This window comes from Notolepis coatsorum, assembly GCF_963971535.1.
Source record: "Notolepis coatsorum genome assembly, chromosome: 2".
In the NCBI taxonomy this organism is placed as follows: Eukaryota; Metazoa; Chordata; class Actinopteri; order Aulopiformes; family Paralepididae; genus Notolepis; species Notolepis coatsorum.
In genome coordinates this window covers 196423292-196440833 of record NC_140166.1, presented here as the reverse complement: position 1 = coordinate 196440833, position 17542 = coordinate 196423292, and the positions used below count along the sequence as shown (strand labels likewise).

Below are 17542 nucleotides of genomic sequence, written 5' to 3'. Positions count from 1 at the left end.
ACCTTTCACAACCACACTACAGACAGTTAACCTTCTGTAGTGTAGTGAAAGGGTTAATGGTGAAAACCAAATGTACACTTCCTGTGGGAAAAAAGAGTCAGCATATTTGAAGGGCGATACATTGGGTAACTTTTGGGTCAACATTGTAGGACAAAAATGTCCAAGGATCTGTCTAAACATTCTTGCATTGATTACATTTTAAACTTTTTGTTACCTATTTACCTATCTCAAACCTATCTTATCTACAATTACAGTTACAATTTAAGGGGAACATTTCATTTTAAAAGATACAGTTTTCGAACGACCATGAAAAGTCTTTGTATCTCAATTTGCGGAGTAAAATTATGGAACGGTCTGATTGTGGAGTTAAAGCAATGTCAAAACATGAAACAGTTTAAAACAAAATACAGTAAAATGGTTTTCCAGAGGTACAGAGATGAAGAAGGGGTTTGATAACTGGTAGTATGTATGTGTATTTATGTATATATACAGGGCTTTACATTAACTTTTTGGCTCACCAGCCACTGTGGCTAGTGGTTTTCCAAAGTCACTAGCATTTTCACCAGCCAAAAATCCCCACACTCGTGCCCCCACCCAAAAAGTTATAAATATAGGTAATTGGACAATGTAACTGCAAGCATTTGTTTGGACATACGATTTTATTTTAACAGAAACATCTAAAATAACATCTAATCCAAAATGTCAGTAGTGTGGTTTGTGCTAAAATAACATCTAATCCAAAGTGTCAGTAGTGTGGTGTGTGCTAAAATAACATCTAATCCAATAACATCTGTCCCCACCCGAACATCCCACCCACCCAGACGCTCACACTTTACATTCTCTGTTCCTGTGTAGCTATTTGTGTAATGACAGTATAACAAGTATTGTACTTACTCATTGTTGCAATGTACTTACATTGAATTGACTTAATACTTAGGAATAAGGTCAGGGTTAGGATTCGGAATATAGTTAGGGTTAATGTTTTGTTTTTTTTATCTACTTTTTCTCCCCATTTTTCTATTTTTCTCCCGTCCCCAATTTCGCATTGTCCAATTCTACCCTCCCCTGTCTCGAACGTTGTTAGGCCATGCCTCCCACAAGCCGGCTGCAATGTGGATGAAGCCTTGCATCACGTGTCCCCTCCGGTACTCGAGGAGGCCGCTGTTGCATCTTTTCACCTGCACAGCGCAATCTCTCAGCGGCGAGGGTCTGCGTGGGAGGGACGCGTGTAGCTTTATGCCAAGCAAGCAGTGCAAAAATTTACCGTAGTGGCGTGCAGTAATGCGCCTTTCATTTTCCGCCGCCCAGCGCCCAGGTCGCGCGGAAATAGGCTGTCTATTGCCATTCTCTTTGACAAACTCTAACCTTAACCAGCTCCTTAACAGCGCCTAAACTTAACCGTTCTAACCTTAACCAACTCCGAAACAATGCCTAACCTTAACCTTAACCATGCCTAACCTTAACCGGCGAAAGAATACACGTTAAAAAAAAATCACGTTAAAAAATATTTTCGATGGGATTCGAACTCGCCAGCAAACGAGCCATAGGATCCACAGCCATGTGGCCTTGCCAATTGAGCTATTTCTAGATACTGAATAAGGGGCGGTGACTTATATATATTGAGCTCCGCTCGTGTCGAACCAAGGCGGGATCTCATGCGCATGCGCGGGCACCTCGCGCGAGCACGCCGGCGCACGCACGCACCTGAGCGAGCACGCCGCCGCCGGTGCACGCACGGTAGCATTTGTCTAAGCGGGGCCTGAAAAGAAGGGCGCTTTACCGCACTGGCGTGCGGTGACGAATGCGGAAGCATTTTTGCACTGCTTGCTTGGCATTAAGGAAAACGCGGGAGGGACACGCCGCCCTCGTCGCTTCCTGATTCTACTGCGCAGGCGCACCAACCGACCTGTAGGAGTCGCTGTCCACAACGTCCGATCCCCAGCCACCAGCTTCCCACCCCCTAATACTGCCAATTGTATTAGTATGAACGACCAGCCAAGCTGGTAGCAACGCCGAGAGCTGGGCTCGAACCCAGCATCTCCTGCGTTGGTGGTGAGCGCCTTGCCCACTGCGCCACCTAGCCGCCCTAGTTGGGGTTAATGTTAATGTAGGAAGTGTAATGCGGTAAGTACACTGTGTAACAATGCGTATGTAATTACAAAAACGAAGTACAAACTTAATTAATTTAATTGTAGAGCACTGTGATATAAAGTGTTACCAATATTTGCTTTGATGTCTAGTCCTCTATTCAGTGTGTGTGTGTGTGTGTGTGTGTGTGTGGGGGGGGGGGGGGGGGGTCAAGGGATCAAATGATCAAATGTCCTCCAAGCTTTCATCCGAATCTTCATTCTGCTGCTGATTCCTCCTCTGCTGGTCTCTCTGGTCCATAAACTCTGGCCTTCGAGACCGGATGCTATCCAAATGCCACAATTCAATGGCTGGGACTGGATCAAAGTCCTTGATTGAAGCAGAGGACAGCTGCACAGTTAGCAAGTCTGACAGGGTCTGGCTCTTCAGACATCACCGCCAGTCACTCTTCACCTGCTTCATGGCGCTGAATCCCCACTCACAATCAGCAGTTGAAGCAGAGATGCACAGGATGAGGTCAACCAGGTGGAGGATGTCAGGGCACTCCTGGCCAAGCTGTCGACTGACTTCAGACCAGGGGATGTTGCGCAGAATCTTGGGATCCTGGTACAGCCTTGACTTGAGAACGTAATGTCATGTCGCACTAACCAGTTGAGCTAACGGGTCCTCCTAGTCTAATGTGAGCTATTAACGTTAATAGCGTTCGTTCAGCTGTCAGCTGTCAGTGTCACACACGGAGGCAACACGACGCACACGACAGGGCGAAGTGGATAGGCCAATGGAATGAGCACACTGTGCGCACCCAGTCCTTGTGGGAGTTGTAGTATTATGTAGTATCACCTGGATTGACGTAATTATTGCAGATGACTTTTGTAAACTACAATGATTTTTTTTCATAAAAAAAAAGTCACCCGCCACTTTGGCGGGTTGAGTGACGGAGTTACCCGCCACTGCCGAATTCTATCCGCATTTGGCGGGTGGCGGGTGTTAATGTCAAGCCCTGTATATATATGTGCATATGTATTTGTATATATGTATATAAAATGGCTAGAGTAACTATACAGGGTAACCTACAGTTTTGGCAAATATTAATAAGTTATTATTATTTTCTTTTATTGTTAACTAAGTTAATTTTTTTCAATATAAGTCTAGTAATGTATAAATTAGTAAATATAATATAGTATGATCTGATGAGTAAAAAGGGGTGGGATTAAATAAGTGTATGCATCTTCCCACTCCTTTTCAAATATGTAATATTGTTTTTTTTTTAATATACATTTATTATTTGAACAGCTTAAGGTTATATCTGTACTTGGTGTTTGTTTGTTGTGTTGCATATTTGAAATAAACTTCAATCAAATCAAATCAAATCAAACCTATCTCAAACTGACAGTTGTCATTGGAGGATTAAGAAAAGAGGGCAGGACTTGAGGTCAATTCTATCCTTTGTTTTGTGATCTAAAAATGCCATCATCATTTTATTACTTTGTGTCCCTCTAGATAAGCATTCTATTTAATTACATTTGAAATTAGTGCATCAGAAAAAAGTTATACTTAATTTAATTTGTCGTGTTACCAGGTACTTTTCCCTGCCATGTGTATAGTGTATCACAGCCCGCTATGACACTTTGACAGACATAACAACATCTCAGCGCAGGCACGTAAGAATGGGCATCTAGTTTAAAGAGAATCCTGCACACTGCTCTTGGAACAAGGACATCACACTTATTTATTTAATCCTCAAGAGACCTTCATTAGAGTATAAAACCTGGCTTCATAACGATTAAATCTTCACAGACCTTCATTAGAGTATAAAACCTGGCTTCATAACATTTCAATCTTCACAGACCTTCATTAGAGTATAAAACCTGGCTTCATAACATTTCAATCTTCATAGACCTTCATTAGAGTATAAAACCTGGCTTCATAACGTTTCAATCTTCACAGACCTTCATTCGAGTATAAAACCTGGCTTCATAACATTTCAGTCTTCATTAATAAAATGGAAACATAATAGGGATGTCTGATATTATCGGCCGATATCGGCATTAAATGTGATATCGGAAAATATCGGTATCGGTTTTCAAAAAAGAAAAAAAAAATTAATCTTTTTTTTAAACATTTCTATAACCTTTATTTACCCAGGCAAGCAAGTAAGAACAAATTCTGATTTTATTTATTGTCAAAAGTATGCATAATGGTGTGTTAATTCCACAACAAGAGATATGTAATGTTAATTACCTGAAATTATTAAATTTTTTGGGGGGGAGAAACCCTGCATATATCGGTATCGGTTGATATCGGTATCGGAAATTAAGAGTTGGACAATATCGGTATATCGGTATCGGTAAAAAAGCCAATATCGAGCATCCCTAAAACATAAGGGTTATTTGCACAGGCTGTATTTAGCATGCCATATGCAGATAGAAATATAAGCCATTTACCATATCATAATACATTGCAAACCCTTCAAATAGAAAAGACAATAATTTAGTTATGAGTTGAACTTTAATTAAATGTGTTGACTCTTTATGTTATATATTACATATATATATATTGTATTAGAGTGCTCTACATGTGATGGGAGAATGCACCATGCATGCAGGGGGTTGTCATTCTACTGAATTACCATTAAAGGGAAATTCGACCGCAAAGCAACATTAAACATGTATCAGATTGAGGTATGACTGATTACTTCTCTCTTTGTGGCCAAAGCCATCTCTCAGAAATATCAGCAGTGGAATGTGCTAATTTGGTAGAGCTAAAAGTCATAATGATAGCTCTACGCTCGAACCGGGAACCTCCGGATTACCAGACGAATGCTCTACCTCCTGAGCCACTGTCGCTCCAAGTCTGTGAGGACTGAAACTTAACCTGATGAAAGTCAGTGAGGACTGACATTTGTTAAGCTAATACATATGATGTACTTGAACAGTGTGCAGGATTCCCTTTAAACTGTAATAACCATGAAGTACGGTAGCCTTGTTGTCCTCACCAGGTTGAAGGCTCCCACCCCCAGCTTAACTCCACCCTCAAAATGGCCGTGGTTCTCGCCGTTAGTGTAGCCAGTAGACTGGAGGATCGTGTGAAGCTCTCTGTCGGGTAAAGACAAAGCAATAGATGAGGAGAGGAATGCAGGGGGCAGAACAACATAGCGGAAAAGAAAGAGAGAGAGGTCTGTTTAACAGCTGAAGACTTTCCACAGACAAGACTCTTACTTGTATGTCTGGTAGCTATTCCTCACTTTGATTCCCCCTTTAATGAAACTGATCATGTTTTCATCCTGGAATGATAGATAGATAGATAGATAGATAGATAGATAGATAGATAGATAGATAGATAGATAGATATATAGATAGATAGATAGATAGATAGATAGATAGATAGATAGATAGATAGATAGATAGATAGATAGATAGATAGATAGATAGATAGATAGATAGATAGAGAGAGAGAGAGAGAGAGAGAGAGAGAGAGAGAGAGAGAGAGAGAGAGAGAGAGAGAGAGAGAGAGAGAGAGAGAGAGAGAGAGAGAGAGAGAGAGAGAGAGAGAGAGAGAGAGTCAAATAAGGATAATCAAACAGAGCTGGTTTCAGTGGCAGGGTTCTTTCTTTGGTTCTCACCTGAAGGAAGGTAAGTGCTGCCCTCTGCAGGAGACATTCTGCATAGCACACTTCCGCATGGAGTTCCTCTGAGGTAAAAATAATGACATCATAGTTATCTTCAGTCAGAGGCACTAACTCAGCAGAGCCCAGCTCCTGCAGCACCAGTAATGACAACGTGCAATAAATAAAGTGATCTGAAGTTCCAGGCGCACCTTTTAGTGCAGAAAGATGATACAGTGTCTGACATCTATTAACATAGCATGACGTCATTATGTACTTATTGTACTTATTTTACGCCTATTCTTATGTCTGCACTTTCTACATTGCTTTTATTCTGTCAACTGTATGCACATTTTATGCCTATGTTCATTTTATGCTATTTGCTGTGAAGCACTTTGAGCTACAATCCATGTATGAAATATGCTATATAAATAAAGTTATTATTATTATTATTATTATTATTATAAATGATACCGTGTCTGACATCCATAATTAACATAGCATGATGTCATTATAAATGATACAGTGTCTGACATATATCAACATAGCATGAGGTCGTTATAAATGATAGTGTCAGACATCTATCAACATAGCATGAGGTCATTATAAATTATACAGTGTCTGACATCTATTAACATAGCATGATGATAGTGTCTGACATCTATTATCATAGCATGAGGTCATTATAAATGATAGTGTCTAACATTATACATGATAGTGTCTGACATCTATTATCATAGCATGAGGTCATTATAAATGATAGTGTCTAACATTATACATGATAGTGTCTGACATCTATTAACATAGCATGAGGTCATTATAAATGATAGTGTCTAACATCTATTTATATAGCATGAGGTCATTATTTACATTTACATTTAGTCATTTAGCTGACGCTTTTATCCAAAGCGACTTACAAGTTTTGTACGACAAGTCAGCAGGAAGGGCACAACTCTATCAGCTGAGTAACAATGTTCATCAAAGTGTTGAGTGCTACAGTGTAGGTTAGTTTATTAGGACAAGTGCATGACAGTAAGGTTAGTTAGGGTTAGATTATTATTATTTTAAATTTTTTTATTCATATAATGGTTGAAGAAGTGCGTCTTTAGTCGACGGCGAAAGATTGGACCGGTTTCGGCTGTCCTAACTGGGGTGGGTAGTTCATATAAATCATCATTATCATTATCATTAATCATATCATTATAAATGATAGTGTCTGACATCTATTAAAATAACAGATGTCATTATAAATTATAGTGTCTGACATCTATCATCATAGCATAATGTCATTATAAATTATATGTTGTCTGACATCTATCAACATAGCATGAGGTCATTATAAATTATACAGTGTCTGACATGATCATAAGTTCATTATACATTATATAAATGACAGATACTGTATTTGTAATTGTAACCATCTTAGAGGTGGAGGGCTGTACTGACCTTCTGTGTAGTTTTTGTTGGTGAAGGTTGACTTCTTACGGAACCTGAAAGAGAATAAGCACACACACACACACACACACACACACACACACACACACACACACACACACACACACACACACACACACACACACACACACACACACACACACACACACACACACACACACACACAAATTAGGTTATTTTATGTCAACATTGTTAAATTATATAATAGAAGACCTATTATGTGGCAAAGAAACCTAATATTCAGATTCAAATATTTTGCAAATAGCAAGTCCGGAGTAGTTGTCAATCATCAATGCAAAACTACGGTATGCTAATTAATACAGCTATCATGTGCTAGTGTGACTGAGAAAGTTGGTAGCAGTGGAAAAGTTATTCTGGAGCCCTGAGCAGATGAATTTAGAAGGACAATCTTACAGGCTGTGACAGTCGGCTCTGAAATTCCACCGACCAGCGAGATGGAATGGACCCACCATGCTGTCTGCTCTTTGGTATGATATCACAAATGGGATTAAGACAGATAAAATAAACTGTTCTTTGTGGTTGAATGTTTAGTCTCAGTCATTAGTATCAGTGACTATCAACCTCACTCTACTACAGTGTCGTTGTCCAGGAGGGAAATGAAAAATTATGTTCGGCTTCCCCAAAACCTAATGAAATCCACAAGCTCCTCCTACAGTAAGCTGAACTGAAACTGAATAATGTGGATGTCTCACCGCTGACAGACAGCCTGGGCCTCCTTCATGGTGTTTCCCGCTGCCTGGATGTGCTCTGGTTCAAAGGTCATCATGGCCTGCATCTCCAGGATGGTGGCATAGGTCAGAGCATGGTACATGCTGTCTTTGATTCTGTAAAAAAAAGAACAAGACAAAAATATAAGAGAACCAAATCAAAGCAAATGTATTTGTATAGCCTGAAATCACAACAAATTCCCCCCATGTGCTTCATAGATCAAGAAGAAACATTGCAATAGATCCAGAACAAAAAACACCATAAAATCCACATTTGCAACACCCCCAGACCTTCCCCAATGAAGATAAGGAACGACTAAAACCTAGCAATAAGAAAAGAAAAAAAAAACAGGCGCCGTGGTGGGGAGAAACCTCAGATGAGCTGTTCAAAGGGGATTCAGGATGTCGGTTGCTATGGATGATAAATGGATGGAGAATAGAACAAGCAAATAATTGGTATGTATATATTGGTATATATATACATGTAATACAACACGTATACATACATAGATGGTAGCAATAGTATCTAAAGTACATAAGAACAATTTAAAATTTGTATTAAAAAAGAGCTAAAAAATATATATACAAGCGCTGGTGTGAAAAATAAGATGAAGGCTCAAAGTCATGACTCAAAGCTCACAGTCTCATTCCCCAGGGGGCAGGAGAACCACTCAGATCCAGTTGAAGTAGAACAAAGAAAGTAAGAAAACAACATACCAACGAACCTGTCTAGCAACGAATACATGTTGTTCTGGTAAAACCAATAACAATCAGAGAAACTTGAGGTGTGAGTTTGCTCTGAATTAAATTTACGTCATCTAAGTGCCGTAAGTGGTATTTTTATTCCAAACAAGTGTTAAGTATCTCTACATTCCAACAGCCATCACTGATATAGAGTGTTTGGTCAATAACATAGGTCTCCAAGTCCCTCCACTCTGCAGTAAACAGGAGAGAGAAACATCAATATTTTTTACTTATTTCAAGAGACAAATTTGCTTACTGCACTGGTAGATTATTTTACTTGTTTCAAGGACCATTTTTGCAGTGTGGAGTTCTCTCTCCTGATTGGATAATGTGGTAACAGGATACCAGAAAATGTATTTTCTGTTTACTGCAGATCGGAGAGACCCATGTTACTGACCAGACAATCTATATCAGTGATGGCCGTCGGAGTGTAGAGATATTATTTTATCTTATATAAAAATACCACTTACATCACCAATTACTACAAGTATTGCCATCGAAGCTGATGATTTGTTGTTGTTAATTGTTTGTTCACCTTTTAAGAGTTACTCATCTTAATACTTAATATCAATAGTAGTCAGTTGATATCACAATGAAAAGGACTGCAGGAGATGTCCACATACACCCTAGCTAACACAATAGGGACCAGCCACGAGTTAACTCGGGTTTCGGTGCCATGCGTTGTGGACCAGAGCCACGAGTTAACTCGTGGCAAGTTGTTATTGTTTTATTCCATATTAATCACCGTATCAACGTCCCTGATCGACTCTGCAGATCTACCCGCATATCTGATTTCCGCAACATGCAATACCGGCCAGATCCTCTTAGGGGCGCCATCGCTCCACTGCAGTATCATTGAGGGCGAAAGGGGAAAAAGATTTTGTTACTGTCTATGGGCGTTTCATATGAGCCTGGATCCCAAGCGACCATCCTCCACCGTTGATCACGGTTCGAAGCGCAGATTTCAGCCTGGAATAATGGGATTTATGATCACCCAATGGACATATCGATCTACCAGATGCCGATGAATAATGGGGAAATGCTGCCGGCGATCACATGGGCTGACGGTAGGACACTCTTCACCCAAATTACAGCCGGATTGGACATTGTTGTAAAACGCAAGCGATCGATCAGTGAATGTGGCTACTTGAACGCACACTGTATTGCTAATCAATAATACTAATCGGCGTCCCCCGCCGCCCCCATTTCACCCATAGATGCTCTGTAATAGTCCGGATGCTAAGCAGTTTGTTTTATTTCATTCGTATATATACAACAGAAATGCCGTTCAATATAACGTGACTAGCCGTTAGCCCTATAAATAGCTTTCCAGAAAAAAACTAGACGAAAACTGCGATAAAGCTTATATTCACGGCGCTATAAAATGATGGATTTTTATTTTCTTTAAGCCATTATGAAGGCACGGTTTATGCACTCAAGTGACAATGAGAATGGACAGATAGCAATACTATAAAGTATATATAGCTATCCAAAAGTACATCAATTTGTTTACAAAGCGTTGTCCTCCAGCCACATATTAGATGGCGAGGCCCGGTCGGTTAAAGGTACCACCGACACACACATAAATAAATAAATAAATAAATAAATAAATAAATAAATAAATAAATAAATAAATAAATAAATAAATAAATAAATAAATAAATAAATAAATAAATAAATAAATAAATAAATAAATAAATAAATAAATAAATAAATAAATAAATAAATAAATAAATAAATAAATAAATAAATAAATAAATAAATAAATAAATAAAATAAATAAATAAATAAATAAATAAATAAATACACACACATGACTGTGTGTACCACATCCCTATTAAAGTGACTATGCTGGTCTAGCATTTCACATGCAGGTGTGCTGGTTGGGCTGGTTTACACACACACACACACACACACACACACACACACACACACACACACACACACACACACACACACACACACACACACACACACACACACACACACACAAAGGGACATACTAAAAAAGCAGGACAATGACAATGCTGGAAGGACAGAGACAGACAGACAGCTGAGTCTAGAGAGGAATGTGGCGTATCTGCATTATTGACATTTCACTGCTGTTCAACTTCACCATAGAGTGGCACAGACGCATGTGACTGAGCTCAGATCAGACCATTAGCTTGGAGTCTCAACCTACAGTAGGCTGACTTTCAAAACCTCTGACACAGGGAAGAAAGGCCATAACACCAAGAGGCCCTGAATCAGGGTATTTGATGTGATTGTCTGCCTGCTCTGTCATTGGCTGTTAAACAGACATATAGACAGACAGACATAAATAGACAGTGTGTGTGAATCCTTTAGATACACAGAATAATCAATAAAATAATTGCTAGATGAATCAATTACTTAAATAATCGTTAGTAGCAGCTCTAGTGTGTGTGTGACGTGTGTGTGTGTGTGTGTGTGTTTGTGTGTGTGTGTGTGTGTGTGTGTGTGTGTGTGTGTGTGTGTGTGTGTGTGTGTGTGTGTGTGTGTGTGTGTGTGTGTGTGTGTGTGTGTGTGTGTGTGAGTGTGTGTGTGTGTGTTACACTCACACTGCGTCAGCAATATGTAACCAGGCAGCCTTTTAAGATGCAGGAAGGCTTTTAAGATGCAGCTCTGGGGTAAATTGAATTACATAATGGGCATGCTGAAAATGGCTGAGAATTCTAATAATTTAACAGCACTCAAGGACAAAGGCCCCTCTCCTCTCTCTGAAGGTGCTGAAGTCAGGTCTTATAGGTTATGCTCTGTGGCGGGAGGCTTTATCGTCAACATAGTGTGTTCCTTAAAAACAGGAAGTGGAGCAATGCCCCTCTATTCAAGTATGCACTTGTGGACTCGCCTATTTGAATAGTAATGGAACCTGAAAACAGCATGGAAATGTGTCCATGTGTGATTGGTCTAAACTCTCCCAACTAGCCAATACAATGTACACCAACTCAGTTCTGTTGAATCTTAAAGGACCGGACCAGTCTTTTTGACATGTGGGTTCCAAGTCATTCTTGCCTTGGTACAAGAATCACTGTGCCGTTCTCTTTCCATAATCCACATGTGAAAAAGAGCGGCATGGTTTGTTGTGTAAAGCATACAGGATAGTATCCTATAGTGAGTTATGCAAAGAGGGTGGAGGGATGGAGAGATGGGCTATAGACCACTGCAACACTTCCGGTATTCTGAAATCATGGGGGAGAGAGAGTGGGGGGAGAAAATTAATGAATGTGGATGAGAGCCTTGACATGAGTGGTTGTAGGTAAGGCTGTGGGGGTGCTGGAGACATGATCCAATAGACTTTTATACGCCTGAGTCTCTTGAACACGGAGCGACCAATCCCATGTCGATCGGCACTTTCTCGGCCGAGCTATAGTCACTTTTCCGCATCTACTCCCGAACTCTGCATGCGCAGATGGATAAACCTAGAAATCCAGAGACGCCGTGGGCAATGGACTTGGGACTGGTCTCTCCATATTCAGGTTTCTCGGGAGAGTCTATTGATAAAATATACTTTACATAAAAGTATATTGAATCATGTCTCCAGCACCCCCACAGCCATAGCGACAACCACTTAATGTCAAGGCTCTCATCCACATTCATTCATTTTCTCCCCCCGCTGTCTCTCCCATGAGCTCAATGTAACGCGGAAGTGCAGTGGTCTATAGAGGTATACGGTATATACAGTATATGACGTGTCACCTATATATCTTAGGCATAGATATTCTCTACCCAAGCAGCCCCTCCCTCCTCTGACAAAGTGAGCTGTACATTGACAGTAACACACTTCTCCTGTGCAAGGAATGGGGTGCGACAGCAAGCTGGGAGATCGAGACGGAACAATTACATGAACTTCCATGCCCTGCTGACATGTCTGAACAGAGAGCTGATGTGTGTATGCCGGTCCATGTTAGATCTGCCACTGGGATTTCACAGCAGAGTCCGCTGGAACTCAAATAAGTTACATGAGGCAAATTGTTTCTGTTAAAAACCAACCTGATCAAGCTATTTGCATTTCAACAGAAAAGCCACGTGAGCGAGAGTGAGTGTGCCTGTTTGTGTGTGTTTCTGTGTCAGTGTGTGTCTGTGGTTGTGTGTGTGTGTGTGTGTGTGTGTGTGTGTGTGTGTGTGTGTGTGTGTGTGTGTGTGTGTGTGTGTGTGTGTGTGTGTGTGTGTGTGTGTGGTCCGAGATCACCAACCATGCCTGTTTAAGAAGGAAATGTACATTCACTTTAATAGGAAACGTGTGACTGTGTAACAGGCTAACAGCACAATGAATACCACACTGATGTGCTTGTGGCCATAGCCATCTTCTGTATCTGTAACACAAAGGGGAGGACAGACCGTCCTAATAGAGGCCTTGCACGGAATGTTTGTGCACTTCTCTTTCTTCCAGTATGGCTGCCTGTAACCATTTGTAGCCACTTTCAAAAGAAAATGCCAAATTTCTGTGCAGTGGTAGAGTAGGTCAAACACAAAGAAAACATCTTTGTTTGGTACAGAACCCAAAGAATCCCACCATAACCATTCAGTGAACATTTTATTAATTAAGCAAAGATTACCATTCCCTTTAACATCGTGAATGATATTCAATATTGTTTGCAATATCGGGTCAAAATAATGACAATTCGATATTTTACTAAGTTCAAAGTACTGAGTTCAAATGCAAAAGCTCTAAATAGTATTTCTGTACTTATGTTAACGAGAACATAAGTTATTCCTGCATTTCTTATCTTGCACTAATGTCAGGCTATATCTGTTGAAACTGTCAAACCATGTACTGTACATCCTTTTTAACTCAAGATCAATGAAAAATGCCTGTGTGTGTGTGTGCGTGTGTGTGTGTGTGTGTGTGTGTGTGTGTGTGTGTGTGTGTGTGTGTGTGTGTGTGTGTGTGTGTGTAGTATTATGTCTCCTGGCAAAAAGAAGATGTTTTGCGATAAATTAAGTCTACACTTATATTTCAAACCAATGATAGTTCCTTAACCTGTAGCCCTATTTTCAGAAATTTCGCCTAAAGGTACATGCCTAAGTAAATGGAAGATTGCTCCACTTCTACAAGGTCAATTTGCATGTTCTTACATCTAGGGACCTGGGGGTATGTATTCCCAGTGTCAGAAATATTGTGTCTGTTACTAGGCTTGAGTAAATTGTAATGAAAAAAAGGAGAATATAAATTATGATATTTTTTTGCATCTGTGCCGGTGAATAACACTATGTTACAATTGTGAGCAAACCGAGCTTGCTCACTGAGCTCATTCACCACCTTATTGAGATCAAGTGTACAAAAAATCTATGCAAATGAATAAAGGGAAGATGATTAAACAGAAGGATTTGTAGATACAGTAATAAATGATAATCGATTTTAATTATAAATTCATATTTGACCTTGAACTTGACCTTGACCTTATTATGGCCAAATCATACATCTATGGATAGGGAAAAGGCTCCTCTTTCCAATGGCAGGGGTAAATCTGGATTTAGTTATTTCCTCACGGTTTTACGATAAAAGAAATATAATTAGCATTTTTTCAATAAATTCTTATTTTCGGTAAATCTTACAAAACATCGGTAAAAATTAAAATATACACTTTGACTGCTGTTTTGATATGGTTATGGTCTTTACTCTTGGCTAAAAAAAATTGTATCCACTTTTTCTCCTTATTTTTCTATTTTTTCTCCCATCCCAATTTCGTGATTACAATTCTTCCCTCCCGTCTTGAACATTGCCCTCATGAGGACGATTTGTGATGCGCCACTTTGCTGACCTCTAGCGGCTCGGTGTGCATTTCTTTTAATACAATATTTAGATAGAATTATAGCCCTATTTGTTGCCTGTCAATTGCCCTTTCAGGTGACAAAATCCATTCAGCGGTTCCTAAGTTACATGCCGTTATGTGAGGCGTGCGCCAAAGTACACATTGCCACCCCCGACCTCCGGGGGCTCTAGCTCCGTCAATCATTTAGCGATCTCGAAAATCTTTGGACAGGGTTGTAGCCAATGAGTGTGGCTTTCCAATGATACCCCATGATATGATAATTGGGATGAAAAGCAGGCTTAACAGGTTGGAATTTCCACACCTGTTTTTTACCCCTATAAATTGTATAAATAATGAATGTAGTTTGAGAATATTGTTGTCTGCTCTGTGTGAATATTCAGGTTATTGTCGTGGTACCTAAGTAAACCTTTACATTGACCTTTGTGGGAAATCCTTTCTTTACTCAAAGTAACAGCAGAAATTCCACCACATGGCTCATGTGTAGAAGCTGGTCTAAGTGGAAAGAAAGACATTTTCTATCATAGAATTGTAACCAATTACCAATGTAACTGTTTACTTAACATTCTGTGTTGTAAGTAGAGAAAAGACTATTTATTGAAATAGAGAAATGACAGATTATTGGATATGGATGACTCCTCATTCAAAGAGAGAGGGGTCTGATCTTGTTAGTCCCTCTTTGTGAACTCTTTAGACAGACTTTGCAGCATCCCATCTAATGGGAATTCATCAGAACTACAAGCCTCTGCACAGTGCATTCTCCCATCACATGTGTAGAGCACTCCAATATAATACAATATATACAGCATTTGCAAATAACCCCTATATTTCCATCTTATTCCCATATATTCTCGTTGATTCTCATGGAAACTTTGCAACCCTACACACACACACACACACACACACACACACACACACACACACACCTACACCTACACCCGGTTTTTACCATTAATTACCTAGACTGTGGCGGGCCGCCACAGTATAATTGGTCCCGCCACAGTTTTATAATAAACAAAAAAAAACGTATTAATAAAAAAAAATATATATTATATTAAAATATAAAATATATATATTAAAAATATATAAATTAAAAAAGAAAAATGTAATATAAACTTTGCCAATAGGGATGTATCAGTAGTATTGGCAGTGGTAGTAGTCATAATAGTAATCCAGTATATATTTTTATTTTCTAAAAAATAAACCAACACACTTTTGCTAAATTTCTTTGATGGCTCAAATGTATGGTCGATTTTGTGTTTTGAGCACAAAGTTCATCATAGATCTAGCCTCTTCATTTTGCTCTCAAAGTGCACCAGATTGATGCATTTAACATAAACACACACACACACACACACACACACACACACACACACACACACACACACACACACACACACACACACACACACACACACACACACACACACACACACACACACACACACACACACACACACACACACACACACACACACACACACACACACACACACACACACACACACACACACACACACACACACACACACACACACACACACACACACACACACACACACACACACACACACACACACACACAACCCCCACCCCAAATTTGGTATTGACCAAATGCTATTTCATATGCTCAGAGTAGTTTCTTCTCAGAGCCGAGTTAAGCTTTCTCCGAGCAGCAGAAAGGAAAACCCAGAAAGGGTCCTAGTTACGGCCGGGTTGTGTATAAACTCATATTCCCACAACCCCCCAGGCTACACCTCGTTCTGACTCTAGAGCTGCCGTCAAATGAGCTGAAAGGCTCCCCTCATAAGCTTCCATTGAACTCTCAAAACAAGAGTCTATTAAGCGAGAAGGCCACAGGAGGAGACAGTGACATGGGCTGGTCAGCAACTTGAATGGACTCATTGTAGAAAGTCACTCGAACAATAACATGAACCAGATACCTGAATTGTAGACGAGGGGGTCAAAGACATGTAAGCTGCCATGTGTAACGTATAACATTCAGGTTAGTGCACACTGTTGCTTGATGATGAAGACTCTTATACTGCGCGATGATGAAGACTCTTATACTGCTCGATGCTGAAGACTCTTATACTGCTCGATGATGAAGATTCTTATACTGCTCGATGATGAAGATTCTTATACTGCTCTATGATGAAGATTCTTATACTGCTCGATGATGAAGACTCTTATACTGCTCGATGATGAAGATTCTTATACTGCTCGATGATGAAGATTCTTATACTGCTCGATGATGAAGATTCTTATACTGCTCTATGATGAAGACTCTTATACTGCTCGATGATGAAGACTCTTATACTGCTCGATGATGAAGATTCTTATACTGACTCTTATACTGCTCGATGATGAAGACTCTTATACTGCTTGATGATGAAGATTCTTATACTGCTCTATGATGAAGACTCTTATACTGCTCGATGATGAAGATTCTTATACTGCTCTATGATGAAGACTCTTATACTGCTCGATGATGAAGATTCTTATACTGCTCGATGATGAAGATTCTTATACACTCCTCACTTGAAAGAGGAATGTAGGGAGAGGGGACATAGTGAGGGTATTGAGATAGAAATGAGGACACAGGAATGCCAAGCCTCAGGTGGCTGTAGCTAGAGAGAAGAGGGGTGTGGCCAGCATGTATTTACACAGATTAGCCTTGGGGGACAATTATTTAATTAATTTCATACATCCTGTTGCAGGCAGCAGGACTGTTTTGACTGATCGATGGAGCGGAGGAGGAATCAAGAGGTTAACAATGAAACGTGAGTTCCTATGATATCTATTCTTCAAGCAATATATATGAATCCTATGCTGTATGTAGCTATTCAAGAAAATCCCTGTGACCAAGTTGTGAAATAAACTAGAAATGTTACACAAAGCATTTTGAGAATTTGAAACATTTTACTAGGCTACTTACACATGGCATGTACAATAATGTCTGTCAATGTAACGACTTAAAAGCCTATGGATAAAAAACACATTTTAGAGCCACACACGACAGAATTTAAAGGCTTAAAGGAACACGGCAACATTTTGGGAAATTAGCTTATCGTCTTCTCCAGAGAGAGACTAGAAGATAGATACCAGTTTTATCTCTGTGCGTTCAGTAG

General features: G+C 39.8%; 1 protein-coding gene across 3 annotated transcripts in view; it reads right to left on the bottom strand.

Moving 5' to 3' along the window:
* The window catches only part of ttc39a (tetratricopeptide repeat domain 39A), a 50533-nt gene that overhangs the window by 11408 nt on the left and 21583 nt on the right, over positions 1–17542 (bottom strand). For all 3 annotated transcript variants that reach the window (XM_084308915.1, XM_084308913.1, XM_084308914.1), the window contains 5 exons: positions 7861–7992; positions 7139–7182; positions 5711–5778; positions 5307–5371; positions 5084–5183 (listed from right to left, as the gene is read on the bottom strand). In XM_084308915.1, coding sequence (XP_084165041.1) covers positions 5084–5183; positions 5307–5371; positions 5711–5778; positions 7139–7182; positions 7861–7992 — 409 coding nt within the window. The remainder of the gene's footprint in view (positions 1–5083; positions 5184–5306; positions 5372–5710; positions 5779–7138; positions 7183–7860; positions 7993–17542) is intronic.